This window comes from Heterodontus francisci, chromosome 8 (assembly GCF_036365525.1).
Source record: "Heterodontus francisci isolate sHetFra1 chromosome 8, sHetFra1.hap1, whole genome shotgun sequence".
Lineage (NCBI taxonomy): Eukaryota > Metazoa > Chordata > Chondrichthyes > Heterodontiformes > Heterodontidae > Heterodontus > Heterodontus francisci.
This window is the reverse complement of record NC_090378.1, coordinates 45,018,571-45,031,815: the sequence shown is the minus strand read 5'-3', so window position 1 is coordinate 45,031,815 and position 13,245 is coordinate 45,018,571. Positions and strand designations below refer to the sequence as shown.

At 45.1% G+C, this 13,245-nt stretch overlaps 1 protein-coding gene across 3 annotated transcripts in view; it reads left to right on the top strand.

Moving 5' to 3' along the window:
* Positions 1-12,043, top strand: part of LOC137372796 (peroxiredoxin-1-like) — a 125,445-nt gene extending 113,402 nt beyond the window's left edge. For all 3 annotated transcript variants that reach the window (XM_068037059.1, XM_068037060.1, XM_068037058.1), the window contains one exon: positions 11,409-12,043. In XM_068037059.1, coding sequence (XP_067893160.1) covers positions 11,409-11,494 — 86 coding nt within the window. In that variant the 3' untranslated portion in view covers positions 11,495-12,043. The remainder of the gene's footprint in view (positions 1-11,408) is intronic.
* Positions 12,044-13,245: the final 1,202 nt, after the last annotated feature.

Below are 13,245 nucleotides of genomic sequence, written 5' to 3'. Positions count from 1 at the left end.
TGAATCTTTTCTGCACCCTCTCTAGCTTAATCACATCTTTCCTGTAGTGTGGCAACCAGAACTGCACACAGTACTCCAAGTGCGGCCTAACCAACGTTATGTACAACTGTAACATGACGTCCCAACTCTTGTACTCAGTGCCTCAGCCGATGAAGGCAAGTATGCCATATGCCTTCTTCACCACCCTGTCTACCTGTGTTGCCACTTTCAGGGAACTATGTATTTGCATCCCAAGGTCTCTCTGCTCAACAACACTCCTCAGGGCCCTGCCATTCACTGTATATGTCCTGCCCTGGTTTAACTTCCCAAAATGCATCACTTCGCATTTGTCTGCATTAAATTCCGTTTGCCAATCCCTTGCCCACTTTCCCAGTTTATCTATATCCTGTTGTAACCTTAGACAAACTTCTTCACTGTCCACTATACCACCAATTTTGGTGTCATCTGCAAACTTACTAATCATGCCCCCTACATTCACATCCAAGTCATTAATATATATGACAAACAACAGAGGGCCCAGCACCGATCCTTCTTTTTCTTGTGAACTCATGCCGGGTTTGGGTCGGAATCTGGCTTGGTAATGAGGCCTGGAAGTTAGACTGGTCCATGCTTCACACTGGCGAGTCTGGCACTTGCCCCGCTGGACCCATGCTCGCCTCAGGTTAAAATTGGGACTATAGTATCTGCCTTATAGGCACTTTAATAAAGCATTCCATGTTCTAATAATCCTTTTGTGTAATATTTCTTTTAACTTTCGCCTCAATTTGCTTACCAATGGAAACAATCTTTATCCTTTCAAAATCTTTTTTGACAAATGTGAGTTGGTTGCACTTAATAATTGGCTACAGCCGCACTCAAGAAATTAAATCATTCCAATGAAGGATGAACCTTGTTGCTGGTCAAGATCGTTTGAAGGTTGCTCGAGAGGTGCTGGAGTGTTTCTGCTGGTATGCATCTACTTGTTGCTGCTCCGGACCTCACCAAGCACTTGCTACAACAATGGGTGCTGTGGCTCACTCAACCACCGGAAGAGTTTCAATGCAGAATTAATAATGAGCATCAGCAAATATCTCAAGCACAGTCAGATCTAGGGCCTAGATTCTAGAAAAAGCCTGGTGATTCTCATTGAAGGAGGGGGATTATTTTATTAATAATGTCCAATATCCTCCCAAGTCCATTCCCATTTTGCCCAGAACTCCATATTTGAATCCCTCCAATCAGTTTTCTGCCCCTGCCACAGAAACAAAGCAGCTCTTGTCAAATTCAGAAATGGCATGCTTTGCAATTGTGATTAAGATAAACTTTTCCTCACCTTTACAACCTGTCTACAGCCTTGGGCATGGTTGACCACACCATCCTCCTCCAACCTCTCTCCACTGTTGTCCAGCTGGGTGGGACTGCTCGCACTTGGTTCCATTCTTAATTGTCTAATCGTAGCCAGAGTATCACTTGCAATGGCTTCTCTTCCTGCTCCTGCACCCTTACCTCTGATGTCCCCCAAGGATCTATCCTTGGCCCCCTCCTATTTCTCATCTACATGCTGCCCCTTGGCAACATCATCTGAAAGTGCAGGGTTAGTTTTCATATGTATGCTGATGACATCCAGTTCTACCTCACCACCACCTCTTTCAACTCCTCCACTTTTGCTAAATTATCAGACTGCTTATCTGATAGCCAGTACTAAATGAGCAGAAATGTCTTCCAATTAAAGATTGGGAAGACTGAAGCCATTGTTTTTGGTCCCGGCTCCAAACTCCATTCCCTAGTTATTGACTCCATTCTTCTACCTGGTGTTACAAGTGTTTTGTTTTTAAAAAGAAAATTTAGAATCCTGTGTGTTTTTTTAAAAACTGAGAAAAGGATTTTTTTTTGCTCAGTGGACACTAACCTGCAATTAGTTGGAATTCCAGCAGTGTTTTGAAAGGAAGTCATAACAGAACTTTATGGATGCTTTGAAAGGAAGTTGAACTTGTACAAGGACGGGAAAGCCAGCAATTGCAAGGAAACCACAGGGGTTTGACCTTTCCTCAGAGCAGCTTCAAGTGACAGGGGGAGACACTGGGCTGGATTTTACGTCAGACTGACGGGAGCTGGCCACCGACATAAAAGTCCCGCATTTTACGGGTCCCCGGGTTTTAATTGCTCCGAGGCGGGACTTCCACCCGTATGAGGGAGGAAGTCCCACCTCATTGAGCTGCTGGCCAACCATTGGGCCGGCAGCTCTTAGTCCCAGCAGCGCCACCAGGGGCGGTGACCACTGCTAGGACTGCAGCCCAGCCGAGTACATGGAGCCAGGTAAGTTTGGGTTTGCCTCGCTGGGCTAATAGGTCGTGCCCCGGTGAGGCAAGGATGGTTGTTCGGGGGGAAGGGGGTGTTTCGGGTCCTGAGGGTGGTTGGGGAAGAGAGGGCGGCCCTCAATTGGGCACCCTATGCCCGTTTGTCCAGCACCCTCCCACCCACCCCCCGGTGTGCTGACAGGCTGCCAGGTTTCACTGGGTGGTCTTTCACATCTCCTGGACGCCCCTTGCCACGGGTAAAATCCCTGTGGAGGTGGGCCACTTAAGGGCCTTGATTGGCCTGGGGTGGGTGGCCCATTTCTCACCCCTCCCCCACCACCCCCTCCCACGTAAAGTGGGGCGGAGGCAGGAGTGAGTGAGGAAGGCCTCCCGAAACCTCCCGCTCCATTTTATGCCAACCCCCACACACACCCCCCCCCCCCCACCCGCCACCATCCAGCTCGCTGGGGCGGTGTAAAATTCCAGCCACTGTGTCTGGACATGTGACCATGTTCAGGAAAGTTCTTTTTTCACCTTGGACCCTTTAAAAAGCCTGCGAATTGGACAAAGGGCAGGCATTTTGAAATCTTTGCTTTGACCTGCCTGGAGCAAGAGAGGGAGACCCAGAAAAGTGTTACCTCTCTCTGTAAAGGAGACTTGCATCTTTTGAAAAGGAATCATGCATTTGAAAGGTGGCAGATTCCTATTGCCTCCAGTCTCTGAAGAATTCCTGCATCCAGAGTGGTTCCTGCTGCCTCCTGTGTTTTAGGAGATCCTGAAATCTGAAGAAAGCTTCTATTGCTCGACTGCTGTTTTTTAAAACGCAAGCAGACTGGTTGCTGCACCCCTGCTGAAAGACCTGTGTGACGCCTGCTGCAGACAAATTGCCTTGAAAGCCGACCCATCAGAGACTTTTCATCAACCTCGCCTAGAGAGACTGCAAGTAGCATCCGACTGTTAGACTCTGGGACACTTCACCGGACCAAAACATCCTACCAGAACATAATAAACTCAGTTATTTTTACTATTCCTTCTATTCCTAAGAAACTGCTGTAAATCAAAAATCCTTTATCCCCGGTTAACTGTTTTTTGGAATGTATGTGTGTGTGCATGAGGGTTAAGGAAATAAGGGGTTTTTCACATATAGATTTATCTCGTTAGTAGTTAAGACCTATTATTTCTTTTCTAATAAATAGTTAATGTTGTTGTTTAAAGAAACCTGGTTTGGTGTTCTTTATTCTGGTGGAAAAATACAATGTTTGGCTATTCTTCGCTAGGTGGGAAACTCTATTTGATATGCTATGACCTGTGACTGAATTAACAGTGCATTGCACCTGCCTTCATCGTAACACTGGCAACAGTCTGAGATTAAGCCAGTCTGTTCGCAATCCTGGTGTCATATCTAACCACAAGATGAGCTTCTGATCTCATATTTGCACCATCACTAAGAACATCTATTTTCACCTCCGGATTTTGCCTGACTTCGCCCTGTCTCAGTTCATCTGCTGCTGAAACCCTCATTTATACCTTTGTTACCTCGGCTTGACTATTCAAACGCCTTCCTGGCTGGTTTCCCACATTCTACCCTTCATAAACTTGAGGTCATCCAAAACTCTCCCGCACGTGTCTTAACTCACACCAAGTCCCGTTCCCCTATCAGCCCTGTGTTGGCTGACCTCATTGGCTCCCAGTCAAGCAAAGTCTTGATTTTAAATTTCTCATCCTATTTTCAAATCCCTTCATGGCCTTGCCCCTCCCTATCTCTGTTTTTCTCCTCCAGTTCACCACCCTCTGGGACATCTGCGCTGCTCTAATTCTGGCCTCTTGAGCATCCCCGATTTTAATCGCCCCACCATTGGTGGTTGCGCCTTCAGTTGCTAGCCCTAACCACTGGAATACCCTCCCTACACCTCTCCGCCTCTCTCAACCTTGCTTTCCTCCTTTAATATACTCCTTACAACTTATCTCTTTGACCAAGCTTTTGGTCATCTGACCTAATATCTCCTTATGTGTCTCGGTCTCATATTCTGTTTTATAAGGCTCCTGTGAAGCGCCTTGGGAAGTTTTATTACATTAATGGCACTATATAAATATGTTGTTATTGTATTGTGCATACCATTCCCTGCACAACATTTTAAAATGTTCTTTTTCCCAGTTCCATTATGCCATTTGCCCTAATGCAGTCACCAACTTTGCAATTGACCGCATTAGAAAAGTGACCATTTGAAATTTAATCTTGCTTCCCACTCCCCACCCCCCAACCTTTCTATCCACATCTCCACCCCCACCCCCCCTCCCCTCCACCCCCTCACCATTCTTGAAACTGCAACATGCTGGAAGATGGGCACACACAATGTATTTTTCATTTGCATGTCATCATAACACACCCACTCAAATTTGGGTGGACGTTTTGATGGATTTCCTCATTCATGGTCCTCTTTCCACCCCACCTGTGCCTCCCAGATTACACACTGACTCCCCAGTGGAATGGTACAGGAAATTTGGGGCTCATATTTCCATTGCTTATGCCTCCATAACATGAACAGCCAGTTAACAGCTGTCAGCTACTCATTTATTTTTTCATTAAAATTAGTGAAGACAGTAACTTAAGTTTACCATCAATCTTGTTCAATCTGTGTTTCTTTACTATGTATGCCTTGGGATATGAACTGGCTATGTGCAATCACTCTAATGAATGCAGGTATTTAATTTCTGGTAGTGTAGAATTTCAATGTGCTTCCTTTATGTGTCAGAAGTGTGGAAGCAAAATTGTTACCCCATAACACCTGGAAAAGTTCACTTCATTCTAGCTAAATAAAAGGCAGAGCACTTGAATAATAATTGGCAATTGTTGTGGCTGTTTCCTGTGGCGTTGCGCAGGGCTCAGTACTGGGACCCCTTCTTATTGTGGTATATATTAACAATTTGGACGTAAATGTAGGGGGCATGATCAAGAAGTTTGCAGACGACACAAAGATTGGCCGTGTGGTAGATAGCGAGAAGGATAGCTATAGGCTGCAGGAAGATATTGATGATCTGGTCAAATGGGCAGAAAAGTGGCAAATGGAATTCAACCTGGAGAAGTGTGAGATGATGCATTTGGGGAGATCAAACAAGGCAAAGGAATACACGATTAATGGGAAAATACTGAGAAGTGTAGAGGAGGTGAGGGACCTTGGAGCGAATGTCCACAGATCCCTGAAGGTAGCAGGACAGGTCATCACCATCCCCGGGTACGTCCTGTCCCACCGGCAGGACAGACCCAGCAGAGGTGGTGGCACAGTGGTATATAGTAGGGAGGGAGTTGCCCTGGGAGTCCTCAACATCAACTCCGGACCCCATGAAGTCTCATGGCATCAGGTCAAACATAGGCAAGGTAACCTCCTACTGATTACCACCTACCGCCCTCCCTCAGCTGATGACTCAGTATTCCTCCGTGTTTAACACCACTTGGAGGAAGCACTGCGGGTGGCAAGGGCACAAAATGTACTCTGGGTGGGGGACTTCAATGTCCATCACAAAGAGTGGCTCGGTAGCACCACTACTGACCGAGCTGGCCAAGTCCTAAAGGACATGGCTGCTCAACTGGGTCTCCGGCAGGTGGTGGGGGAACCAACACGAGGGAAGAACATACTCAACCTCGTCCTCACCAATCTGCCTGCTGCAGATGCATCTGTCCATGACGGTATTGGTAGGAGTGACCACTGCACAGTCCTTGTGGAGACGAAGTCCCCCCTTCACATTGAGGGTACCGTCCATCGTGCTGTGTGGAACTATCACCGTGCTGAATGGGATAGATTTCGAACAGATCTAGCAATGCAAAACTGGGCATCCATGAGGCGTTGTGGGCCATCAGCAGCAGCAGAATTGTACTCAACCACAATCTGTAACCTCATGGCCCGGCATATCCTCCACTCTACCATTACCATCAAGCCAGGAGACCAACCCTGGTTCAATGAAGAGTGCAGGAGGGCATGCCAGGAGCAGCACCAGGCATACCTTAAAATGAGGTGTCAACCGGGTGAAGCTACAACACAGGACTATCTGCGTGCCAAGCTGCGTAAGCAGCATGCGATAGACAGAGCTAAGCAATCCCATAACCAACGGATCAGATCTAAGCTCTGCAGTCCTGCCACATCCAGCCGAGAATGGTGGTGGACAATTAAACAACTAATTGGAGGAGGTGGCTCCTCAAATTACCCATCCTCAATGATGGGGGGGCCCAGCACATCAGTGCGAAAGATAAGGCTGAAGCATTTGCAACAATCTTCAGCCAGAAGTGCCGAGTTGATGATCCATCTCGGCCTCCTCCTGAAGTCCCCAGCATCACAGATGCCAGACTTCAGCCAATTCGATTCACTCCACGGGATATCAAGAAACGACTGAAGGCACTGGATACTGCAAAGGCTATGGGCCCTGACAATATTCCGGCAATAGTCCTGAAGACCTGTGCTCCAGAACTTGCCGCGCCCCTAGCCAAGTTGTTCCAGTACAGCTACAACACTGGCATCCACCCTGCAATGTGGAAAATTGCCCAGGTATGTCCTATACACAAAAAGCAGGACAAATCCAACCCGACCAACTACCGCCCCATTAGCCTACTCTCAATCATCAGTAAAGTGATGGAAGGTGTCATCAACAGTGCCATCAAGCGGCACTTGCTTAGCAACAACCTGCTCAGTGATGCTCAGTTTGGGTTCCGCCAGGGCCACTCAGCTCCTGACCTCATTACAGCCTTGGTTCAAACATAGACAAAAGAGCTGAACTCAAGAGGTGAGGTGAGAGTGACTGCCCTTGACATCAAGGCAGAACTTGACCGAGTATGGCATCAAGGAGCCCTAGCAAAACTGAGGTCAGTGGGAATCGGGGAAAACCCTCCGCTGGCTGGAGTCATACCTAGCACAAAGGAAGATGGTTGTGGTTGTTGGAGGTCAATCATCTGAGCTCCAGGACATCACTGCAGGAGTTCCTCAGGGTAGTGTCCTGGGCCCAACCATCTTCAGCTGCTTCATCAATGACCTTCCTTCAATCATAAGGTCAGAAGTGGGGATGTTCGCTGATGATTGCACAATGTTCAGCACCATTCGTGACTCCTCAGATACTGGAGCAGTCCGTGTAGAAATGCAGCAAGAGCTGGACAATATCCAGGCTTGGGCTGATATGTGGCAAGTAACATTCGCGCCACACAAGTGCAAGGCAATGACCATCTCCAACAAGACAGCATCTAACCATCTCCCCTTGACATTCAACGGCATTACCATCGCTGAATCCCCCATTATCAACATCCTAGGGACTACCATTGACCAGAAACTGAACTGGAGTAGCCATATAAATACCGTGGCTACAAGAGCAGGTCAGAGGCTAGGAATCCTGAGGTGAGTAACTCACCTCCTGATTCCCCAAAGCCTGTCCACCATCTACAAGGCACAAGTCAGGAGTGTGATGGAATACTCTCCACTTGCCTGGATGGGTGCAGCTCCAACAACACTCAAGAAGCTCGACACCATCCAGGACAAAGCAGCCCGCTTGATTGGCATCCCATCTACAAACATTCACTCCCTCCACCACTGACGCACAGTGGCAGCAGTGTGTACCATCTACAAGATGCACTGCAGCAATGCACCAAGGCTCCTTAGACAGCACCTTCCAAACCCGCGACCTCTACCAACTAGAAGGACAAGGGCAGCACATACATGGGAACACCACCACCTGCATGTTCCCCTCCAAGTCACACACCATCCTGACTTGGAACTATATCGCCGTTCCTTCACTGTCGCTGGGTCAAAATCCTGGAACTCCCTAACAGCAATGTGGGTGTACCTACCCCACATGGACTGCAGCGGTTCAAGAAGGCAGCTCACCACCACCTTCTCAAGGGCAATTAGGGGATGGGCAATAAAAATGCTGGCCTGGCCAGCGACACCCACAACCCATGAATGAATAAATTTAAAAAAAGAAGGCATAGGGAATCCTTTCCTTTATTAGCCCGAGGTATAGAATTTAAGAGCAGAGAGGTTATGCTGGAACTGTATAACTCATTGGTTAGGCCACAACTTGAGTGCTGTGTGCAGTTCTAGTGACCTCATTACAGAAATGATATAATTGCGCTAAGGAGGGTACAGAGGAGATTTACGAGAATGTTGCCAGGACTGGAAAAATGCAGCAATGAGGAAGGATTGGATAGACTGGGGTTGTTCTCCTTGGAACAGAGAAGAGTGAGGGGAGATCTGATTGAAAAGTACAGAATTTTGAGGGGCCTGGATAGAGTAGAGGTGAATGGCCTAGTCACCTTAGCAGAGAGGTCAGTGATAAGATATAGGAGGTGGAAGCTTTGTCATGTTAATATTTACAAGTTGCCACTAGCCCTCAGGATGATGCTGATTACTTTTGTACTCCTCCAGCACATTTCGTAGGCTCTGTACATTGCACCAGAGTTCTCTGTGCAATAAACATATTGATTAATGGTATCAGATTTAACAATATTATTTAATTTGCCCTTTTAAATGCTTTTGAATTGATTCGCTGAAAGTACTATGATGAAGACATGCGACACTTACTCTTTGGTGTTATTGAGATTTGAGAGAGGACATTGTTACGACTAAAGCGGGAGGAGTACACTGTTTATTCTAGTTCCACTTCTCCACAGGTCACAAAGTATATTTAAATTTTCCCACTTACTGATACGGTCAATCAAATACTCTTATTTTTCCCAGAATAATACACACCAATGATGTTTCTTTAATGAACAACAAAATTATCAGTTTATTATGAAACAAATCTTAACCAGTAATGAAGTAAAGCATAAACATGCAGATTGAAGTATTAAAGTTCCCTTTTTGCTGAGCCCCTCACACATACACACACACACACACCGGTTAACCAGAAAAATAAAGGGATTTGCATTTTAGAGATCTATTACAAAAAAAGCACTTGGATTGAATACTTGCTAATTCTTGAAGATGAAAGAGAAGATACTGAAAAATGTCCTTTATTTGGGTTTGGCATCCCAAATGCGTACAGACAGCTGTCAACAGGATCTTCTTAGAATGTTTCAGGCAATGTTGAAGATCGGTTTGGGTAGGCTTTCCAGGAGAAATGTAACAACAGATGTTTCAGCCAGGCCTTAACAGCAGAAATGCGGCAACAGTTCCAGTCTGCTTATTACACTTGCTTCTCAGCTTCTCGAGAGATGGAAAACTAGCAAGTTTTTTCAAACTGCTTGGAACAGACTGAGTTGAGGTGGTTTGTTCTTCCTGGCACGTTTTCTCCAACTGTCTTTTCAAATTATTATCCATATCCCAACTCACTGTACAAAGCGAAACAGTGGGTGGCGCAGTGGTTAGCACCGCAGCCTCACAGTTCCAGTGACCTGGGTTCGGTTCTGGGTACTGCCTGTGTGGAGTTTGCAAGTTCTCCCTGTGACCGCGTGGGTTTCCGCCGGGTGCTCTGGTTTCCTCCCACCGCCAAAGACTTGCAGGTTGATAGGTAAATTGGCCATTGTAAATTGCCCTTAGTGTAGGTAGGAGAATGGTAGGGAATATGGGATTGATGTTGGAGGGGATGTGGTAGGGAATATGGGATTAATCTAGGATGAGTATAATGGGTGGTTGATGGTCGGCACAGACACGGTGGGCCAGTGGGCCTGTTTCAGTGCTGTATCTCTCTATGCCTCTCTCTCTCTATGAAACCATAAACAATGTCACAAGAGACAAGCCTCCTGACCTCTATAAATCTTGACCTGTCACTTCTCTGTAAACATCTTCCCCAAGTCAAAAATAACCCCTGCTGGGTAATTATTTGAAAACAGGTGCCTTTCAGTAACTGTTTGTTTTCAAAGCCAGACCTCAGTGACCCTGGTTTTAAAAAAAACATGCATGGAGTCTTCAGTTTTCCTAAAATAAACCAATGTCCAGCTCTAAAATACATGAGTCCTCAAAAAAAACTTTTAAAATATAGAAGCACTCGTAACGACATATAAGTGCCCGCTATAAGCAGTGGGGGAATGTACTGAATTGGCATCACATTAGTGCATCACTTTTCACTATGCATCAAAATTAGACTTTTCCAGTTCAGTAAAGAACATAATAATAGATTTGATTATGAAATCTGGCTAAATAAAGAATAAGCGGCAACTTTCAAACAAGAAATATCAGGCTATTAGTGTTTTGTTGCCAATTAATTATCCAGAATATATTGAACAAGGGGCTTAAATTTTGTTCCTTGTTCTGAGGATGCAGATAATGTTGAACATAGAAGTGGTAGAAAACCAAGGACAGAGGCAGCAGGATGGATTTCTGCTTTACCTGTGTTTTCTGATGAACCTTTGTTGTAGGAGCAGGTAGCTTACACTGCCGTGGTGACGTGCCACATTGGTGCCTTTTTATGTATTTGAGGGCATGTCCTTGATGGCTGGTAAATTCCAATGCCCTGTGTCATTAACAGAATTTCATCACTGTGAACCTGCAAAACCTGAAGCACTGCTGCTCAGTTGCTGAAAGTGGTAAAACTATCCAGCTCATCTTTTTGGTGCTATTTAAAAGCCATTGTTTGTGCATTACACTACAGTTTATTTCTTTTGTTTCAGTTGGTTTGGAATGGATCTTCAATTTTTTCATTTTTCTTTAATCTAAAATTTACTTCTGTACATCCTATAATTTAAGAGATAGCCTCACATCATCAAAAGTGCATATGTTTGGAATTTGTTTGAAAATTTCCTTTCCCCTTTGGAGTTAGAGAAAGCAGTGTTCTACAACGAGGAGCACAGGCAGGTGTGCCTGCATTAAAGAAATGCTTTCCTGATAATGTTGGAAGGGCTGGGTCTTCGGTGCTTAAAACTTCACCACTTGTGGGAAAGGAAAACGGGAGCAAATTGACATGGACTATACTGCTAGACCTAGTTGGGACTACAGAGCAATGATCCCATGGTCTGATTAAGAATGAAACATAGCAGAGGGCAAAGAACAAAGAGTATAGAAAATTTACACTATGAATTCTGCTTTGTTTGTTTCTGCGTGCCTACCTTCTTAACCATTGCTCAACGATGGTGTTGAAATTCATAATATAGTAATACTTCATAAATAGTTTGGGAAGTGGATTGTTTTATAAATATTAATTAAAACTCCTTTTTTACAGTTTGCCCTGCTAATTGGAAACCTGGTGCTGACACCATCACACCTGATGTAGACAAAAGCAAGAATTACTTTGCAAAACAGAAATAACTCCCGGTTCTTTTATGGTTCAGTGTAAGCAATGTGAAATATTAATCGATTGTGTGTGTGGCTGAAAATAAAAGAGTTGTTTTTAGTGAGCAGATATTTTGCTGCTGTTTGCTGAGACCAAAACTGATAGGTATGAGGGTACATTTATGCATTGAAGCTCTCTGCACAGAGTCTTGCTTGATGAGAACATGGATCAGCGAATTGGACATGGAGGTCAACGTGTTCAATTTGCATGCTCCTGGTTTTCCAATAATTCATTTCAATCACTGAAAAATTAAGAGACCATGAGTTGGGCATGCTAATCTCTGTGCCTGATTTTCTGGTTGTTGGACTTGTTGAGTGAGGCTCTGTGCCAGGAGCAAAGTCTTGCAAAATTTACCCTGTGCCTTGACAAAACCGGTTTCCACTCTGTGTATTAGTTTAATGAATCTTCACTTTTGAAGCTAAAATGCTCCACTGTTTTATAGGTGTTGCAGCACAGAAATGATTTTGAATAAATCCTGTTTTACCCTGTTTGGGTATAATTCATTACATATTTTGTGCATTTGTCAGTGCGAAAATAAAGTTTGGAAAAAAGATGTGGATTCATTATGATTTATTACGTATTTTTAAATTTTGTTTCAACCCATATTCATGCAAGTTGATTACCACTCAAATTCTGCAGACAATGGCCAATATATTGTGGCTGAAATCGGTCTATGCCAGTAGCACAAAATGTCTTGCTGAACGGGTTGTTGCACCTCAACATGACAGGAGCTGTGTGTGAGGAGGCTGTTCTTCTATAGGCAGGTAATCACTGGCCTACACCACCCATTGCAGCAAGAATTGGAGGCCAATGCCAGAGCAGACACGCCAGTGACTGTGAAGGTTGTACTGGCTTTCAGCTTCTATGCCACTGGTGCATTCCAGGCTGCAACAGGTGGAATAACATCAGTCAGTTTGTTGTCCGTATGACCATAAAGCAGCTGATGGATGCCCTCTTGGCAAGAAGAGCAATACATCATCTTCCCAATGCAGGCTGCAATGAGAGCTCTTGTATTTACCCATATTGTTGGATTGCCCCATGTGCAAGGTCTCATTGATTGCACATAAGTTCTGCATTCTCTTTTTCAGGAACTAGCCATGCTTTATAACAGGAAGGGGCTCCACTCCTTGACTGTTCTCCTGATCTGTGTCCAAAGGCAGTGAATAATGTAGCTCTGTCTTTGGTTTCCTGGCAGTAGTCATGATGCCTTCATACTGCAAAAATCTTCAATCCCTGCTGTCTGCAACCTGGACAAGCACGTGCCAGGCTGGCTCCTTGGAGGTGGGGTATCCCCTCTAAATCTGCTCATGACTGTATCAGGAACCCAGGCACTGGTGTGGAGTGCCATTGCAATGACAGCCACATTGAAAGCAGAGCTCTCACTGAGCAAACCATAGGCGTCCTCAAAGAAAGGTTCCAGTGTCTGGACCAATCCAATGGGTTCCTGCAATGTACCCCTGCAGTATCTTTTCTCTATGCCCCTGTACATTAATGTTTCTGCCATTGGTATTTTTTTCGTGCTCAAGTATGGTAAGTATTCAGTGCTTTGCACCATACTAAAGTATGGTTACCATGGTGCAGCACAAAATAATTTATAAGTTGTGGTAGACATTGCAGAATGTCTTTGAGGAAAATACTTTGCATTCCAACTTTACTGTGTTGCCCTGAGGTGAGTCATCTTGCTCACATCTATCTGGTTCACTGGATCCTAGAGAGTGCATTCGCA